Source organism: Dipteris shenzhenensis, chromosome 24, assembly GCF_047967505.1.
Source record: "Dipteris shenzhenensis isolate YYH24624 ecotype China chromosome 24, Dip_SZ_1.0, whole genome shotgun sequence".
NCBI lineage: Eukaryota > Viridiplantae > Streptophyta > Polypodiopsida > Gleicheniales > Dipteridaceae > Dipteris > Dipteris shenzhenensis.
This window is the reverse complement of record NC_141619.1, coordinates 2,923,536-2,943,111: the sequence shown is the minus strand read 5'-3', so window position 1 is coordinate 2,943,111 and position 19,576 is coordinate 2,923,536. Positions and strand designations below refer to the sequence as shown.

At 40.3% G+C, this 19,576-nt stretch overlaps 1 protein-coding gene across 2 annotated transcripts; it reads right to left on the bottom strand.

Moving 5' to 3' along the window:
• Positions 1-13,178: 13,178 nt before the first annotated feature.
• Positions 13,179-14,362, bottom strand: LOC147886092 (uncharacterized). Of its 2 annotated transcripts, XM_087395827.1 has the most exons (3): positions 14,265-14,362; positions 13,916-14,149; positions 13,179-13,615 (listed from the first exon to the last, which is right to left on the bottom strand). In XM_087395827.1, the coding sequence occupies exons 2-3, from the start codon at positions 14,115-14,117 to the stop codon at positions 13,359-13,361; spliced, it is 459 nt and encodes a 152-aa protein (XP_087251953.1). In that variant the 5' UTR covers positions 14,118-14,149; positions 14,265-14,362; the 3' UTR covers positions 13,179-13,358. The 2 variants fall into 2 exon arrangements, with proteins under 2 accessions (XP_087251953.1, XP_087251952.1); XM_087395826.1 differs by lacking the exon at positions 14,265-14,362 and having other exon boundaries at positions 13,180-13,615; positions 13,916-14,256.
• Positions 14,363-19,576: the final 5,214 nt, after the last annotated feature.

Below are 19,576 nucleotides of genomic sequence, written 5' to 3'. Positions count from 1 at the left end.
GTATTGAAGCCCAGTCAAGTCTGGGCCTAGAGAATGCTCAATTTTTGGTGTTGAAGATCAGTATAGTATTTGAATTTTGGGCCTGTTTGAAAGGTCGTCTTCAAGAAGTGTTTCCAAAAATTCTCCCAAATTTGGACACATTCCAATGCAACTAGATTCTAACTTCCACATAATCCTCTCTCTCTCTCTCTCTCTCTCTCTCTCTCTCTCTTCCCTAGAAATCAACTCGAACAATGGATGGCAAGTAGAACGAGCGGCTTAAAAGAGGCACTGGTCATGAGTCCACACACACATAGGAGATCCATATTCATCCAACATTTGTAATTTGGCATTGTTCGTGATCCATTGATTAGAATTTTGGCAACCGGTCAGATTTATTAACTATAGTACTACTCTCGGGCATTGCTTGTCAATATGTTGAGGTAGTTTTTTGATTTTGCAAAAACCTTAATTGAACGGTTGAGATTAACACTCTGTCGACCCCAGCTGTTGACGAGCGATAATTTGGTTATAGATATAGATTAAACTATCAGAATTATCATACGTGGAGACACGTATAGATTGGTTATAGATATAGATTCAACTATTAGCATTATCATACGTGGAGACACATATGACTATGGTTCTCCAAGCGAAGGAATTATGGAAGATGGTGACGAGAGATACTCAAAAGCCACAGAAAGATGAGGCAAATAAAATGGTCATCTAGGACACGATAGAAAGGCAAGACATGAGATGTTTCATCAACTAGTATAGGTCCCAGGCTGGCCAAGATCAAATCTCAGTTGCTCGATTAAGTCATTTTCAGCATAGAAATATGGTTGGCCCTTTGAGCTGATAAATTATGTGACCTGGCACACGATAGTATCTCCCAAACTACCACAACGTCGATTTTTAAAACTCCAATCACATCGTGGGTGTATGGCTCATGGTCGACCATTTCTAGGTTGAAAAGTGCCCAGCCAATGGCTCGTGGCCACTCATCACTCACCATTGGTCTCCTCGGTCCATTCCCCTATACATCAAAATTAATTGTTACATGTCAGCAATGCCAAGACATCAAAGGAAGTCTAAGATTCTCTTGTGGATCTTTATGAAACAAAATCTATTGCAAACAAAGCGTATCTCCAACAATAGTTGATTAACATGCAGATGAGCAAAGATGATTCAATCACTACTCATAAAGCCTACACTGATCAACTAGTGTCAATTGGAATGACCATTGCTAAAGATGAGGCTTGTTGATGTTCGTGAATACATTCTATGACCATTTGAATGTGATGCTCAGTGTAGTTTTTGAAGAGATAAAATTCAAGGTGTTGGCATTATTCTCCTTAAAGAGGGATTTGATAAAAGCAACGCAAGACTTGATTGTACCAACGGTCATCTTTTCATGAGGAAGTCGCTTCAAGAAGAAAGGAGTAGCCTTGGTTAGGTCGACAATCGTAAGAGAGTGTTTATATTGTGGAAAACTTGGACACTTTGCCAGAAATTCCAAGAAGAAATTGGACGACATCAAGAATGAAAGAATGGAAGCTAACATGCTTTACCTAAAATGGAATTGTTGAGACTATTGCAAAGTGATGGACTAATAAAAAAGAGTTGATTAGAAGAACGGTTGATTGGAGGGTGTACACTTCAATGCTCCGCATAAGGAGGAGTATTGAAACAAGTGTGTAAGCGTCACATTGTTCTAAGCGATTATGTTGGTGTAGAACCTAAATAAGCTACATTGGTAGCAGATTAAATTAGAGAAAAGAAATGTGAGTAGCCTGTGTAAATGTAAATGATATTCTGTCGTAACACCAATTACTTGGCATGTGTTAACTATATGTACGCAACGATGAATCAAGAAATATACACTCAATTTGCATCTCTCTCTCTCTCTCTCTCTCTCTCTCTCTCTTCATTTTGTTTGATCTATTTTCTTAAAATTTGTTTGTAATCAAACAAAATTGGTGATATAATGCCACTGTTTAGTGCCAAGTGACAACCGTATGTATGGAGGCATGGTGCCAGGAATTTGACCATGAAAGCTGCAATTATTTTTTATGTTTGTTGATGGGTTGATTGAAGACAATGATACTAGCCAAATGAAATGCAACACCCATTGTTTGTATTTGTTTAACAAAAAAGAATCAACAAGGCCTCTACTTCAAGCCAAACCTCTATAGTAGCTAGCAAGAACTGCAAGAGTTTAATAATAAGAATTGATAAAGTTTAGCTCATGCCAATTTCATGGGAAAAGTTTTTGATACTATTTTTGGCCTGTCCCCAAAGTGGTAGGGCTTAGTAATCGTTTGGGCTTGAAAGAGAAAATTTTTTTTCATGGTATCCATCTTGGAAAGCTATCTTTGGGGCATCAATAAATGGGGCAACAACCTATTTGGGGCACCTTCTCTATGCCTCTTTGAGCTTCTTCCCTCACATCCTCTCTCTCTCTCTCTCTCTCTCTCTCTCTCTCTCTCTCTCTCTAAGCTTCTTCCCTCACCTCCTTCTACCCCACCTTTGAAAGTGAAATTTGTCATGTAGTTTGGATTCTTTTGTGCAAGGGTTTTACTATTTTTGTGCGTGGTTCAAATCATGTTTTGTGTTTCCATGAGTAGGCCTTTCGAATTTATTCAACTTGTTATTAAAGTCTTTAGGACGTCTCCAAAGATATGTTGTGAGGAGGCAAGAATATCCTAGACAGATGGATTTAATGACCTCTGGTGACATGCAAGGAATCATTCCTCTATTGGAGAGCAACCTATAAGAAAGGATGGTTATTCTAAGAGGTAATTGCTGTGAGAGGAGGCAGCATATGACAGCATGATCTTGTACTTCTTATGATGGCCCATGATATTCCGTGGGACACGTCTTCATAAATGGGATACTTTTCTAATCAATTGACTTCATTAGTTGTCCAGTAGAATGTGTGGCATAGCACACCTATCTCTCTCCACAAGAACATATCATCTCTATTGTGGTGTTGAAGACCAAAATGTTGCTTCCATGATTGGAGATTGTGTGAATGATATCATACATGAATGGACTTCAACTTGATCGTGTTAACTTTTGTAAAGCAATGTAGTACTCTTAGATAGGCACTTCACTCTATGGGTGAATGAAATCAAGAAAAGAGAAGGAGCGACCTATTTTTGGATAGATTCAAAGCATTTCTAGGATGATGAATGTTATGCTATGGCCACATATGGGAGACAAGAAGTTTAATCAGACAAAAAATCAAATTTTGAATCTAATCACAAGGATGATGAACTGAATCGTTGTGATCATCTAAATGGGTTTATCTATTAGAAAGAAGTTTCAAACAATTAGAGAAATCATATTATTCCATAATTAGCTTGAGTAGCAGCAGGAAGGTGCATTATCAGCTCTAAAACAAGATCAAGAAGAGGTTTCTTTTGATCAAGAAGATCGGATTTCAATATTTGTGAATGTTATGCATTTGCAATGATTTTTGCAATCAATTTGATGTGGAAGCAATAAGAAAAATACCCAAACTTATTCTTTGAAGAACCTCAATTCAAAAGTTCTTACAATAACTCTAGTTTGGGATTTAAATATCATTTTCTTGATTATTCAAGATAGTCAATTTATGGATCAATCACAGAAGTAAAAAATGGAACAAAATTGATGACATGGATTGGGATGAGGATGAGGATTCAGAGCATATCAGTATTTCAAGTGATGATGATCAAGTTGATGATATAAGTTTACATTTCGTATCTTTATAATACCATTTTTTGTTTGATTTTTGATTACATGTAATGATGCCTATGATACATCTACTTTGTGTTAATAAAGTGAATGAGCATATTTACCGTCATGATGGCTTGAGCACAAATATGTATGACCATTTGAAAATGCAAGTGAGATAGTGCAACCCCCCCTCTCTACTGCATAGAATCCCGACATGCAAGCTTCCTCTAAAATCTCTCAATATTCCTATCATCGCCTCGTACCCCAACCATGACAACTCAAACACCTTCGCTTTGCTAGTCTTTTTCCCGCTTAACCTCACATGCATATTCTTCTTTTTGCAACAAGAATATAGCACAAGTTAGATGCACTACAGAAGCTCATGCAACACGAAAACAATCCCACACTTACCTATACACCTCGATTGCATCACTCACAACAACCGGTGTATCCATCTGCCTGAGTGACTGCTCTGCATCTGCATCCTCTTCATCATCCTTAGAATTGTCCACTTCGCGATGCCTAGCCAAACTTTTCAGCCTCATCCTGCCACACTAAAAGCATTTCCACTGGCTCCATCTTCACAACACCATGTTTTTGAAACCCATCGCCCATCTCCAGCATAATTGCACATTGCATAATGAGCTTGTCATGTGTCCTCACATGCAACCATCCCTTGCCCCCTCTGCCCACCTCCCCTCCCCTCTCGTCCCTCCCCCCCAAAAAACAACTAATACTAATCCCTCCTTTTTATCTACTTTTTATCTACTTTTTATTGGTTCGGGGACCCTATTCAATCATGGTTCTATATTTTTATTTTGTATGCTTTTAATTGGATGACATTATATCTTATGGGTTCCCAACTTAGCATGTTGCCATAAAATGATGGCCTTGTAATTTCATTTTTACACTTACATTGTGTTTGTGTATAATAAGTTCATTCTTTTGGTTTTAAGTAGACAACTGTGTTTGAGAGTAGTTGGAATCTTGGTATTGACCAAGCTCTTCTCTCTATCATGATTCCTTTGGCATGGTCTTGGATTGATGTGGTGTTACATCATGAAAAGAGTCTACTAACTTTGATCTCACAAACATTTTAGTGGCTTCGAGTCCAAATTTTCATGAATTCTAACCACCAAGTGTGCAGTGATAAATAAGCACAAATATCCCATGAATAGTCTTAGGAAACATGCACAAAGTCACTCTAAGGTTAGAGATTGATCATTAAAAAAATGTATTCACACTATGAGATGCAAAGGTATATATGGACCTTTATATATGGATCTTTGCCTATAAGGGATAATGACTAATATAAGCGTAGTGAAGGAGAGGTCCAATTCTTATATGTTTAGCACTTTCCTTAAAGTAGTTGTACATGTAAATGTCTATATATGAGTTTGAAAATGAAGAGAAAATAAGAGGCTTATCCTTAACATATAACAAGCATTGCTTGCAATCACCTTTGATATTGATACACATTTAAAACTAACATCTAGCCTATTTCTTGGAATGGATGTAAGTAATTCTTTTGATTATTTATCTATATGTTATTCTTTGTTCTTGAATTCAATTTTTTTGCTCAATTAATCCTTTTCACGTATCCACTTAAATGCTTAGAAAATAACAAGACATCCCAAGGTTGAAGACATTATCGTGGTTACTTTTTTGTAAAAGTCAATCTTCATCTGGTTATTGTGGCAATGTCAACAATAGGAGTATTTATTTGAATAAAACTCATATTACATGCACCTTTTGCAAATTGACTCTTTGCTCCACTAGTACCTTATTATTTCCTTGACTGTACAAGGATTGCCAATAAAACTTAAGTGTGCCCATCATCTTTATCTAGATTTAACCTTTGCCCCACTAATATTAGTTAAGTTTTTCCAAGGTATGTAATATATCAACTAGGATTTTCATTTGAGGAAATGAAACCATGGATGCACATAAGTTACAAGATTTTGGGTTGGGCTAGGAGAGGAGGGTTGCAAAACGTTTGGTTTGGGGTCTAAGATATATTCTCTTCATGGAAGATGAATATAAGTATATGGTTATAAATGGGTTGTACATAGGTAAGGGGGGTAATTGTTGCACAAGGTATGTAATCGATCAACTAGAATTTTGATTTGAGGAAATGAAACCATTGATGCACATAGATTGGAGGATTTTTTATTGGGCTAGGAGAGAGGGGTTACAAGGAGCCTAAGACATATTCTTTTTGTGCAAAATGAATACAATGATATGGTTATGAATGGGTTGTACATAGGTGATGGGGGTAATTGTTGATAGCAAAGTCTCTTTCAACTACATGATTCTGTCTATGGTTAACATGTGGAAATGTGACCATGTGGATCATATTTAGTAATCACATCCACAAAAATCATGATCATGTTGGTATTTACAATGGCTTGTTAACAATTTTTGGGATGACTTGCCCATTGGTAAAAGTCAATTTATTGATGGTATAAATAATATACCATCAATAAACACGTTTGTACTGGCAGTGTTTATACAATTTCCAATAGTGTATAGAGGTGTGTAGTATATAGAGCTATGAGCATGTCCTTCTTGGGATTGTGATTTTTATGTCACTTGTGCAGTGGGGCTTGGCCAACTCTAAGAAAGAGAATGTGGTATAGAGCATGTGTAGAGTGTGTTCTTTTTATTGGGATTGTGAGCTCATTTTGTTCTTCAATACTTTGACTTGGGCAATCCTTTGTAAGAGTGTTTTTTATGTCTAGGTTTCTCCATCACTTGTACAAATTATAGCCTCTTATGTGCTTCAAGTTTTAGCTTTGTTGCATCGAGGCTTCAATGAACATAAAGGAGAATTTCACATTGTCTCTTGGGCAAACATAAAGGACAATTTTGAGATAGTGTCTCATTTGTAGGATTTACTATTGTACATAAGCATTTGTTACATTGTAGCATCCTTGGCTACATCGACCTCAAACCCATCATTAGTAGCTCAAAGTACATGATAAAAATTAAGTCACTTGGTCCTAAGTGGGATTTTGGTAAATGGTTTCAAGAAGATTATAACTAGAGATGCACGTGCAAAAAAGATGCAGCTCCACACATAAGAGGTCATTTTTAAGCTGATAGTAACATTGAATTACTAAGTGTGCAAGACCCAGTGCAAAAGATTGTAGATCAATTACGGTAAAAACTCACAAGTGATCTAAGTTCAGTTAAGTGTCAACATGATGTGGTAGAGCCTTTGATAAGAGCATCAACCATAGAGACAAAAATATGCACTAGTCATCCAAGGTCAATCGTAGAGCCTTTGCCAAGAGCATCAGCCATGGAGTCATTATCACATAGGAGAGTAGTGGTGGTGAGCATTGGGTATCTTGATCTTGCGATTCCTTCTACTTGGATCTGTTCCACTATTTGAAATAAGAACCAAACATCATTTTGGGTTAAGGGAGACTGAACTCTAAAATACCCAAGCTGATGTTGCAAACATGATATATTGTTCTAGATTAGGTTTGAGTCTTACTCATGATCCTTCATGGCACAAAGCATTAGAAACAATTGGGAGATATGGTAAAAACTTTGTGAGGCCCATCGTATTATGCCATGCACACCACATTGCTGGATGAAGCATATGAGAATATGTGAAACTAGGTGAAGGAATCCATCATTGATGATTTGGCTTAATCGATTATCTGGTTGCTTCAAGTGGGCATATGAATGTTGCTCGTCACCCTCTCATCAATGTGATGGTTGTCTCTCCCAAAGGAGAAGCCTTTTACAAGTCTTACAATACAAAAGGTCAGATCAAATTTGGCAAATATGTGGAAGATCTATTTAAAAGGTGGAATCCAAAAAACTTGTATAGTCATCATGGACAATCTAAAGTTATAAATACACACACACACACGCACACACATGCATACATACATACATACATACATGCATGCATGCATCACGCACTCTCTCTCTCTCTCTCTCTCTCTCTCTCTCTCTCACACACACACACACATGCATGCGCACGTAGAAGAAGCTCTACTTGGCATGATAGAGCAAAGTGAATCCTTTAATGAATGTAAACAGACGATACTACATTCCTATTTGAGAAAACACTAGTAAAAGGCACATACTCCTCTACATAGCATAGGCTTGCTATGAGACCTTGAGTGGTGGCACATGGAGGATCAAAACAATACCAAAGGTAAAAGAGAACTTCCATGGCATAGTGTGTGCATATTACCTAAACCCCTAAGATGCAAAACTTTGTTAAGTACCACATTAGAGAAAGGTCCTTCAACTCTAAGCATGTGAAAATAATGGCCAAGGGACATATTGCATACATATAAATGGTTAATATTTAAAATTTACCGAAAGGTACACAATCAAATTTCAATGGACAACATAAGCACATAATTTTCTTCTCCTCATGAATACTACTCTTACTCATATGTCAATACTTAAAATTTGATATGCATTTCCAAAAGGTACACAATCAAATTTCAATGGACCGCATAAGCACATAATTTTCTTCTCCCTATGAAGGCTACTCTTACTCATAAATCTCATGTCTAACACTTTTAATTATCTATTTCATTTGAAATTATTTACATGCATTTTAATTATAATTAACCACCCCTTGGAAGAAAAGCTAGCATGTACAACAAGTATTCAACCCCTTCTACTAAGAGCTCCACCATAGTAGCTACATCAAGATGCATTCTTTCTTTTTTTTCCTTTTTTCCTTTTTTAAATAATATATTCCAACTATATTAAGGTGGTGGTCAACCCAAAAAAAGACGGTTATCTCCCCTACATGTACATGCACACAATGTCTGCAGGAGGTACCATGGAGCAAAACATACACATGGCCTACATCATAAGGTGACCATAAGTGTTTACAAAACACACAAAACACAAGAGTTTATTTCATTCATTTTGGAGGACTATCCAGGCTGAGTACCTTGACATAAAAAGAGAGATCTGGAGCATACATAGAGATGATTCAAAATGCATAATCTTCATGGGATGCCTCATCTTGTGGAGGCAAAATATCCATGTCAAGGCAAGGTCTTACCACATGGGCAGTGTCTAGTGCCTTATAAGATGGTACCATGATAAAAGAAGTAGAACAAGTGGATCTGAAAATCATATCCTTCAAGAGAACAATTATCTTGTCATCTCCATAGTTGTGTAGAGAAGCATATCTTAGGTATCTGACCTTCATCTTTTTCTTGTACTTGGAGTCAAATGAAGGTGCCATGAGAGGGTAGATCTCTGTCTTTGTAGTTGCTTCCTTTTTGGCAACCATTGTTTTGGCAATCTTCAACAAGGAAGTCAGGTTGGCATTTTCATCCTTTGTAGCATAACAAGACATTGCTTTCTGTTTAGGCTTGGGACGTGACAAAAAGAAGACAAGATATAGACTAGACACCTTTGAATAACAGAAAGAGAAAGGAATTCGTTGCCACGATAAGGCCTTTGCGATGTTCAATGAACGGTTATTTCTTCTGTTGGAGATGGCTTTAAAAATTCACGCACTGTCCTGAAGGGAAGGCATTGTGCATCCAATAGGCTTCGTATGCTTTCAAAAGCGTAGTGACTTCTACTTCCTATTGGCAAGTATGATGATCGCAAAAGGGGGAAAGCAGCAACAATGAAAGGCGATCAATTGACACCTGCTCGAATGGCACGACCTGCATCTTGTCTTTGGAATAGGAATAGCGGTAAGAAAATTTGCAGAAAGTTACTGGACAAAGGAAGAACTAGTCATCCGATTCTTTCAGTATTACCGAGGAAGCACCGAAGACCGATCTGCACCAATCCTCTGCTACTGCTGCTAAAGCAGCTTTAACGACGGAGGAACTCCCCCTATACAGGTATTATTGCTGGGGAGAGAATGAATTGCCTCTCTTCAGTTCCGCTACTGCCGCTACTTTGGGCATCTCTACAAGGAGATGCCACCGGAACACGAGGAACGAACAATGCAAATTCCTCTTGCGCTTACCGCTCTTCCTTTGGAGCTTCACCTTTCCTTGATGATCTGCGCTTCTGCTGCGGCACACAAAAAGGAGTTCCGCCTGCTGCAAAAGCTCATTTCTGTGTGCCACCTCCTCTTCTCCAATCAATTCTCGATCAGCAAAAAAAGCACAAGAGCAGGAGCAACTGTGTGTTGTGCGCATCGATTTCTGTGCAAATGAATGGGGATGTGAATTGATTGAGGGAGGTGATGGATGGGATGAGATTGTGTCACAAAAATAAAACATGAAAGATTCTGAAAGAAAATGGAAGAAGAGGAAGAAATGGTGAAGAAGAAGATAAAAAGAAGATGATGATGTGGCAGAAATGGATCAAGGGGGATCAAATGGCTCTAATACCATGTTGGTAAATTGAAAGGAAAGCAAAGAGTGGACACAAACTCAGAATACTTGCATTATGGAATGAAGAAGAATGAGGTCCTTAAGTAGGCACCTCATGCATGCTCACTGACATCATTGATGACTTCAGAGCTCCATAATCATCTCCTCAATCTGCTTCTAGATTCTTTCAATCATCCTATGTGGCTTTCCACCACCTAACTGTGCTTGTGGGCACCTAATTGTGCCTCTAGCACTCACACATAGAAACCAAGGTGTGCCTGAGGCATACACCTTGAGATATCCCATCATAAATGAGAAATGCCTATTGGCGACTAAGGGATAGCGGACGGATGGGTACGAGACAACGACCACACAACCATGCAATCCAACCACATATGAATCCACAAGCTTTGGTACTATAAAAAGCACCCCAGTGTCGAGTGCCGTGCTGCTATATGTCCAAATCTGCTATCCTTGTTACATGTCACATCATGGTGAGAATCTACTCACCCACCCACTATTATGATGCTCCAACTAGAGAGAGAGAGAGAGAGAGAACTTTTACGCTAGAGATAGATAGAGGGGATAAATAAATAAAAATATATATATGTGTGTGTGTATATATATATATATATATATATAAAGAGAGAGAGAGAGAGAGAGGAGATAAATATATGTATTTGTGTATATAAATAAATACAAATATATATAATTTTTATATATAAATAAATATATATATATAGAGAGAGAGAGGTTGCATACAGTTGCCATGTGGTGGGGACCAATATGACAGAGGTGCGATTTTGCCATGTGGCAACACAAAGATGCATGGGACATGGGACAAGAGGCACGACAAAAGAGCGGGCATCAAAGTCGAGGGAGGGGCATAGTAATTGCACGAGGGACGGAGTTGCTCACGAGACTGACATGTGCCATCCACTAGGGCAAAAGGGCAACCACCAGGAGTGGCCGTGCGATGGAGTAGATGCAAGAAGGGGGCACAGTGGATTTGCAAGAGGCACCACCATAAGCAGAAGAGCCGCAAGTGCTGGATCGCAGCTTGCAGAGGGGTTGGAGTAATTATGAGTGGACGAGGGCTTGACACCAAGACGACTTATGTGGCCCGACCCACGTAATCTGCTATCGCGGAGACATGCGACAAGTGGCGATGAGGGAGACAGAGGCAGAGAGAGAGAGAGAGAGAGATTAGAGAGAGAGATTAGAGAGAGAGAGAGAGAGAGAGAGAGAGAGAGAGAGAGAGAGAGAGAGAGATTATATACCCACCTTGCTATGTGGGAGCAAGGAGAATTGAAGCTATAATGGCAAACAGAACGAAGTGAAAGCGCAAGTTGCTTCGGGAGATGCACGAGTAGAGCTATGGTGGAAGTGCAAGCAGTCTATGGAAGTCAACCAACCACTAGCCTTTTTGATGAACTTCAGTGTGCGTGTGTTCCCACCATCACAAGCCTTGAGTTTGATGCCAACCTTAAGTACTTATGATGCTCTCGAAGAGGGCAAAACATCACATCTATGATAATTTTTCTCAACGGGGCCATCAACATATACTGTGTTATGATAGTCTACTAGATGCTCAGTGCACTCTGCTATGATTCTTCGTACCCAAAACTATAAACTATAGGTTCACGACACCCTAGTAGTTTCATTGTCAAACATAAGATATGGATTATCTGATGTTTCGTAGGTAGCATTCGAGGTTTGTGATGGTTACATAATTGTGTGCTAACATCCTACCTCTAGGATAATTGATCGAGGGAAGCCATGCCATATGATTATACACGAAAAGTTATCACTAGCAATTGGACAAAGAACTTGATTGAGCGGCCATGGCTAATGGGAGTCTCTCAATCTAATACGTGTATCTTTTGGTCACATAGCCATCTCACACATCAAGCCATCTACCTGATGCAAGCTTGTCTTCTTTCCTTTCACACATCAAGCCATCTACCTAATGCACGCTTGTCTTCTTCCCTTTCTTCTTTCTCCTTCAATCCGCTTCTTGGTCCTGTTGAAGATTATTTAGAGGTAAAATCTTCAAAGATCGCGACAGGAAGAGAAGATCATGGAATGATCAACCTCAAGCATAGGTGCAAACCTTTGTGGCATAGGGTACTAAAGAGGTAATGCACACTCATCATGGATTTTTCTTAGAAACATAAGGTTGCAGAATATCATAATTCCGTCTACTTGGATGAAGAGATCTCCGAGGACTTTCTTTCAATTCTTTTTTCCCATCATGACATAAGACCTTAACCAATTTTGCAAGCATAACTGTGGTTTGTCTTGTTGGAGATATTACATTATAACCATGGCCTATGAGCTCAATGCCCTCAAATCATTGTAAGACTAGAATAAGTAATTCATACAAATTTAGACTTTTTGTTGATCAAAAGATCAAGAGTTTTACACAAAAAATAAAAGAGGATGAAAGAAAAGAAAAAAGAGGTAAACAAAAACTTTTATGAAAAATAAAAGATAGACATACATAGCAAGCAAAGCAACACTTACATCATCAACCCTAAGCATAAGGGGCTATATACATGGTTTACACTTACAAGTCTCTTGGGCAACCCAATGCTTACAAATGTGCCAAATAAACAAAAGAGAGAATAAGAAGTAAAGAAGAAAGGAAAAAGGCAACTAAGCAAAAAAAATCAAGTCAAGAAACAAAATCTTTCAGGAATAATCCCTCGTTTACAACATAATAAAAAACTAAATGGACGCTAACACTTATGTATCACTTCCTACAAAGAGGCAAAAGTACAATCCTAACTTATATAAAGCACAAGCATACGCACTCAATCTTAGCCCTCATAGCCTATCGCAAAAGGCGACTAGTCAAGAAACAAAATCTTTCAAAAATCTGGAATAATCTGATTTACAACATAATAAATACTAAATGGACGCTAACACTTATGTATCACTTCCTACAACAATCCTAACTTGTAAAGCACGAGCATACTCAATCAGTCTTAGCCCTCATAGCCTGTCGCAAAAACCTAGCTCCCCCTAAGCGAAGCACGTACTATGCAGATGATCGATTTTCTTTTTGAAAAGAAATGCAGACAATGGATTTAAGGCACGGAAGTTGCAACGTTCGCTTTTGGTTCTTGCAAGGACGGTCACTGTCACACCTTGAACAAAGAGAACCCACATCATACTCCAAAATTTGTTAAGCCAAATCTTTCACAAACACGTTCGTTCTTCAAATGAAGCCTCGCAACAAGACGATTACTAGGCTTAATGAGACCAGGTACAACATTTACTGATTTCACTGGCACTGCATCTTCCCTGACAAAAAAGTTCTTACGCCCATAAATATGGCTTCACGCTAAACTTCATCAGGCCTTCCTCGCAATGGATCCCCTCCCCTATACCGCAGGCAAAATAGTAGCGCTGGTGCTGCGTCAGTTTGAATTCAAAGCCAGGATACCCTTGGGTGGTATTTGCTAGCAGATCGGCCTTCGAAAAGCTGCACATCTGATATGCCCTATGACTGTGAAGCTGATAGACGTTGTGATTTACCGGCATACCGTTGAAGACGGATGGTTTATATACAAAAACTGCCAAACCCAGAAAACAGTGTCAAGAAGAACTTTGCTCCGAATCGCGACCATCAAAGCCAAACAGAACACAGAGTCATGAATGAAACCAGGAGCGCCGTTACATCTGGAGACTTCAAATAAGATACACAAAGAGATGAAAACGGGGATGCAGAAGGGGTCACAGAAAGAATGGTAGCTACGCCACAGAAGACGCCTGTTGAATATCTTGAAAGACGATCCTATAGCGTCACGTCGAGAGCTATCCATCTCAAGTCTGGTGTTTAGTGTCATTGCACTAAATGAAGAGGCGTAACTTACCAAGGACGTCGTCCACAAAGAATGGAGCAGCTTTGGATGCCCATTCACTGTAGTTGTAACCAAATCGCCATTGCTCGGGCCCTCCTACGTAGATTCGCCTACCGTGGTGGAGACGCTCATCACCTTCAGCAGGGCGAGAAGCGGCGAACACGAAGAAAGTTACGATAAGCACGCGCAGGAGAGCTTGGAGAACGGTGGTCATAGCTAGAGTTGCGAAACAGCACTAAGGCACTCCTATAGTAGTGTGCAGAAGGAAGACGATTATAACTCAGAAAGGTCGTGAGATAAATGTAAGAGAAAACGATACGAAATCTTGCAAGATCAAGACTCAGAAAAGTGAGAAACTGACCTCTCAACTTGTCTCAAGCTGCAACTTCAATGATGCTGAGTGTTTTATGAAAAATCTGGATTCTGGACGGAGGTCAGGCTGGTTTTATTACAGTCTTGCCACTGCAAGCTGTGAGTGACGACTCGTGAGTCGTGAGGTTCCATTTGACATTGATTCCAAAGTTATGATCCGAATCATCATTAAAAATTCAGCAAGAGAATCCGTTTTCCTCGGCTAGGGCCCAGAACGCAGCACACGTTTGCGGTGCTATTATCTATAGCCGACTCACCGAGTGACCGAGTCACCGTCAAGAAGTTGCGAGCAAGGCAATACATTTACTAATACAAGTAGTAAGTACGAGTTATTACGACTATCATACCCCTGGGGCCTGTAGAGCCAGACTCGAAAGACCCGCACCGTGAGTCGCCGACGTGCAATTGAAGGTGGCGATTCTGGCGAATCTGGGGGGCCGTCATCGGGATTCTGGTTTGGCTATCTCTCAGATGTGTATCCTCGAGTCCAGTCAAACGGTAAAAGCGGAACAGTTCTTCTTTGCATGTGGAAACAGTTGGACTGCACCAGCCCAGCCTTAACCCCCCCTTCTTCAATGCACAGTGCAGACACACACAGGCCACACCGCATTATCAAATTATTTAATGCTGGAAGTCTGCCGACTCTAACTGGCCAACTCTGAACGAGTCTGAACCCTTTCAACTTTGATTCCTCGAGTCCCGGGACGCCTCCATCTTGAAATCCGAACTTTGATTCTTAAGCTTGTAAGTTATGAGTGTTCACTTCACGAAAAACTGGGTTTATTGCGAGTTGAATGTAAGAACTTTGGTTTTCAAAGTAGGCAGCGTATCAGATGAAGATGTTGTTTGTTGTTAAGAACAAACTTGCAGGAAGAAAAGGTGAAAACATAACAGGCATTCCCACCCTTATTTGGTTCATCCCATCGTTTTAGGTAGGTGGTCGCGCTAGGAAATAAGCGTGAACATTGCAATCACCCTATCCCAGCCAAGGATAACTCGAAATCTATCCGTGAACGTCTCAAACAAGATGAATTCCATTCATGTGGCTTGCCCCACATGGTGCACGAAAAAGAGCTGAACTGAAATTGTGGAGAGAGAGAGAGAGAGAGAGAGAGAGAGGAAGAAGAAGGAGAGGGTACAGAGAGTGTAATCTGCACGTCAACCCTCTATCTAAGTTGTCGGATCACTGGCTCTGGGTTACGATCATGTCGAGGCCTCGTCTCATGGGAGTCCATGTGATTTGGTAGGAAGAACTTTGTGATAGAGCTCTGAGAGGGATCTGCCAAGGAAGAAGTCTGCTCCTGTCCACGTGATCGAACTATCCTCTCGCGGTGCATGACTAGCTCACGAATGAAGCTCGCCAGACATCTCTGTTCTGGATAGGAGAGGAATCGGGACAAAACCCTAGAAGAGGTAGTAGAAATGCCCTCGGATCTCATAGTAAATGGGGCACTGAAGATGCAGTGCTCCTCCGTCTCAACCTCCTGCATGTCACATAATGTGCATATGCGCCTCTCCTTAGGTAGGCCCTATGCTCTACCGCTCTTGATAAGAAGTCCATGTGAAGAGACCCGTAACTGCCTAATAGAGATCCTCAGTGAGTGGGGTAACTGGATATATGTGTATCCTGGTTGGTCAATGAAACCCTCCTCTGTGATATGCAAGTAGTGATCTCTGGAGAAGCTGAGCTTTACTAGGAGTTCGCTTAGTCCCAACCAAGTCCAAAATGTGTGTAGCTGTTAGAGATCCTCACGGATTACCTGGTTGACCTTGTGTGATAGGAGGGGAGAAAACGGAGCGTCCATACTGTACTGGAAGGGAGGGAGTCTATCCATGTGGAGCCCTAGTCGCTCAAACCATCTCTCTGTGCATGCATACCATCTCTAGTCCCCTCCTCGAAAGTGCCATAGAGGAGGACAATGCTAGCCAAGGTAGTCTGTTGCGCCCAGAAGTGTAATCCCCGTACTCTCTGACTCGATACAGATATGTGATGACCTAAAATGCAACATCTAGTTGTAAATGGGGATGACCCAAACTCAACCTGAATGATATGGTGAGGAATGGATGGCTTACCATAAATCATTTGCAATAGCATGAGAACCTATAGCCGCTCCACACGAGCCCACTCTATATTCGATAAATCTGGCCCCTAGCAAGGGCTGCCATATGAATATGTTGGGTGGACCAAGGAGTTAAAAAGCAGTCCCTTGGCCCGTGGATCCTAAAAGTGGGAGGAGAAGCACTACCTCTCTAATTTGGCCAATGAAGCGTATCCCGTGCCTAGGCGGGCTTGCATCGCGGGTCTCATAGTGAAGATGGGTCCGAAGAAGACAACCCCAAGATATGTGTATGATGAAACTATCTCAACGGGTGACTCATTAAACATGAACTACTCCTGGTGCATGATGGCTCGAGATGTATTGAAGATCATAACCTTGATTTTACCAAGGTTGATCTTCAAATCATGAGACTCACAAAAAAACTGTAGTGCATCAAGTTATCTCTAGAGCCCCTCTGTTGAGGAAGACAAAAGGACCATGTCATCTGCATACAGCAATATCCGGATCAGAGTGCCAACAAGAGAGCATCCATCCCCCCCATGTTTGCATCACTGTCTCGAGCTCGTCAATGTAGAGGTCAAATAGGGTAGGTGATAAAGGACACCCTTGTTTGACCCCAATAGTGCTTATGATCTGGTCTATCCACCCAAACCCTGAGCGGGCCTGAGACTCTCATAAAGTGCCATGACAGCCCAAATGATCTCCTAGTCATAAGCCAAATCCTTTAGACGTCCGAGGAGGTAGGCTCTCAGGACCGTTTCAAATGCTTTGTGGAAATCCATAAAACAATAGTAAACCCTTTGCTTCCATGCCCTCGCCTCCTCGATGATACACCTAAGCGTGAGAATGTGATCCATGGTTCCATGATCCCACCGGAATCTAGCCTGTCCTGCTACTCTAAGTCCTCGACACTCTGCAAATCGACTAACCTTGGAATCAAGCATTGATGCATAAATCTTGGACATGACATGTCCAATCATAATGATCCTGTAATTCTCTAGGCACATGGGATCTTGTGCCTTGTGGATCGATGAAATAGTGTTAATGTCCAGGTGCATGGAAACCCCAAACAAACAGCCTCATTAAAGACCTTTGCTAGGATTGGGGCTAGGAGGTTAATCCCATATGCAATGAACTCAATGCATAGCCTCTCATGGTCCTTCGGTCGGCCATTATGAAGTTTCATTACAGCATCCTTCAACCCCCCCTTAATGAGGAGGGTGCAAGATGTGGGTTGTGGCATATGCGAGAGGTTAGGGACTTACTGATTTGGGATGTCATATAGTATACATGCATGGTTACCCAAGACCTAAGTGTCAGTGAGTGGTGAGGGGGACAGTCCCTCTAGAAATCTTCACCAAAAGTCCTGAGAGAGAGAGAGAGAGAGAGAGAGAGAGAGAGAGAGAGAGAAAGGGGGGGGGGTTTGGGAGAAAAATATAGGGATACAAATAGCAAGTGAAAGTTAGCCCCATCATAAAAATTCAAATGAGAATTTCAAAAAATCAACACTTTTAGCTTCTTAAAGTGGAACCTCTAATTAGACCCTCCCAAGGGTCAGGCCAAAAAATTTCTTTTGTGATGTTATTGTGCACATGCTGAATTTAAAGCCTAGAAAATCTCTTGCGTCTTGTTGATTGTTCGTGAGAATGTCCTCTAAGATAGTAGCAAAATGCCTAGTTATGAAGCATTAACAAAAGTAGACCGTAGGAGAGAGCAGGAGGCTATAGCAGGTTGGATCAAGTCACAATAGTAAATGTTGTAAGAATTTAGATTAAGTAAAGAAAAGAAAGAGAACAAAGTTTCAACATATTTCCTAACAAGATGAATGATATTCATTTGGACTTTTTGAAAGAAATGGGTATCTTAATGAAGATATCTATGATGGCAAAGGAGAACTCTATAAGGGCATGAGAGAAGGTGACTTCGCTAGTGCTGTGGGGACATGGAAGTGCTCCGTGACTCTCTGTCTCCTTCAATTTTGAGAGGCTCGAGAGCAAGTTGGACTGATGATTTGGAAGCAGCCAATGTTGTTCCTTGCTCTCGTAGCAAGCAGAATGCTTCACCATGGATTGTGAAGCAACTCACAGTATGCTTGATCATAAATTGCAGAGCAGCTTGAAATCACAACACTTCACATGGTGGTGATGATATTTTATGCAAGAGCTTCATAAGGATAACCCCCACAATCACAAATATAGCTTCACAAGGTTGCGTGCATTTGTGCACTAAACAACCCCTCAAGCATATCAAACATATTTTCACAAAGTTAGGTGCTATGCTTTCTATAGTGCTATTCATATTGCTTTGCTTTCTCTCTAGACTTTTGTTCATAATATTCTATAGTAGCAGGTCTTGCTCCATCTCTAGAAGCACAGGTTGTATTGCTAGAAGCAATGAAAGCAACAAGGAAGCTCCAAATCTTCCTATTGATCTCTTAGCCTTGTTGCATCCACTTGAAGATTCCTCATTGATGATATACACCTGTTATTCAGAATTTGCAATCACTATAGTAGAATTGTCTATGAGTATCATGCCAATGGCTCTAGCTGAAGAAACAACTACGCTTTGTTCACAAGGATCTTCTACTCCAAACTCACACACTAATTAGCCCTTCACCTTCACTGGCTCGATTGAGCCATGACTACAATACATTCTGAGGACAAAAAAATGGTGGCAACCCAGTGCTTCTATTACGTGTGTACTTCCTTTTCTCAATCCGTAAACTACAATCATGTATCAATGTGTAAATAACCAACATTCTCCATCAATCTACACAAAATTCACCATTAATATGATGTTATTTTCTAGCACAATCCATTATGAATAAAACTATCAATCGATGCTATTGGTCATCGCAGTAATCAACCAAAAAGCTACTTTGGTAGCTTTGCCTAGAATTGAACCATCTCGTTTCGTGTTAAGGAAACAATGGCAATTCCTTTTCGAATGGCATAAAACAATCCAACCCCACGATGTTGTCTGCAAATATGTCCTTAAGAATCAAACCTCCAAAGAAAAGAGAGATCACATGGACACCTTGGAAAATGATATCATCAAATGGAACCAAGACATCAGCATCGTTACAATATCCTTCATCCCAACATACACTATAACCATTGACATCATTATCGACCCTTTTTTCGATGGAAAAATACATTGGAAGCATCACAATTTCAGCCAACATTATTGCAAAAAATAAAGCCAAAATTAGGGTCGATATCTCTATCAATATCTTAAAATT

Coding starts and splice junctions, on each gene's coding strand:
- LOC147886092 (XM_087395827.1), bottom strand. CDS start 14,117: ATGACCACCGTTCTCCAAGCTCTCCTGCGCGTGCTTATCGTAACTTTC. Junction 13,616..13,915: donor CTTTGTGGACGACGTCCTTG/GTAAGTTACGCC, acceptor TGGGTTTGGCAG/TTTTTGTATATAAACCATCC.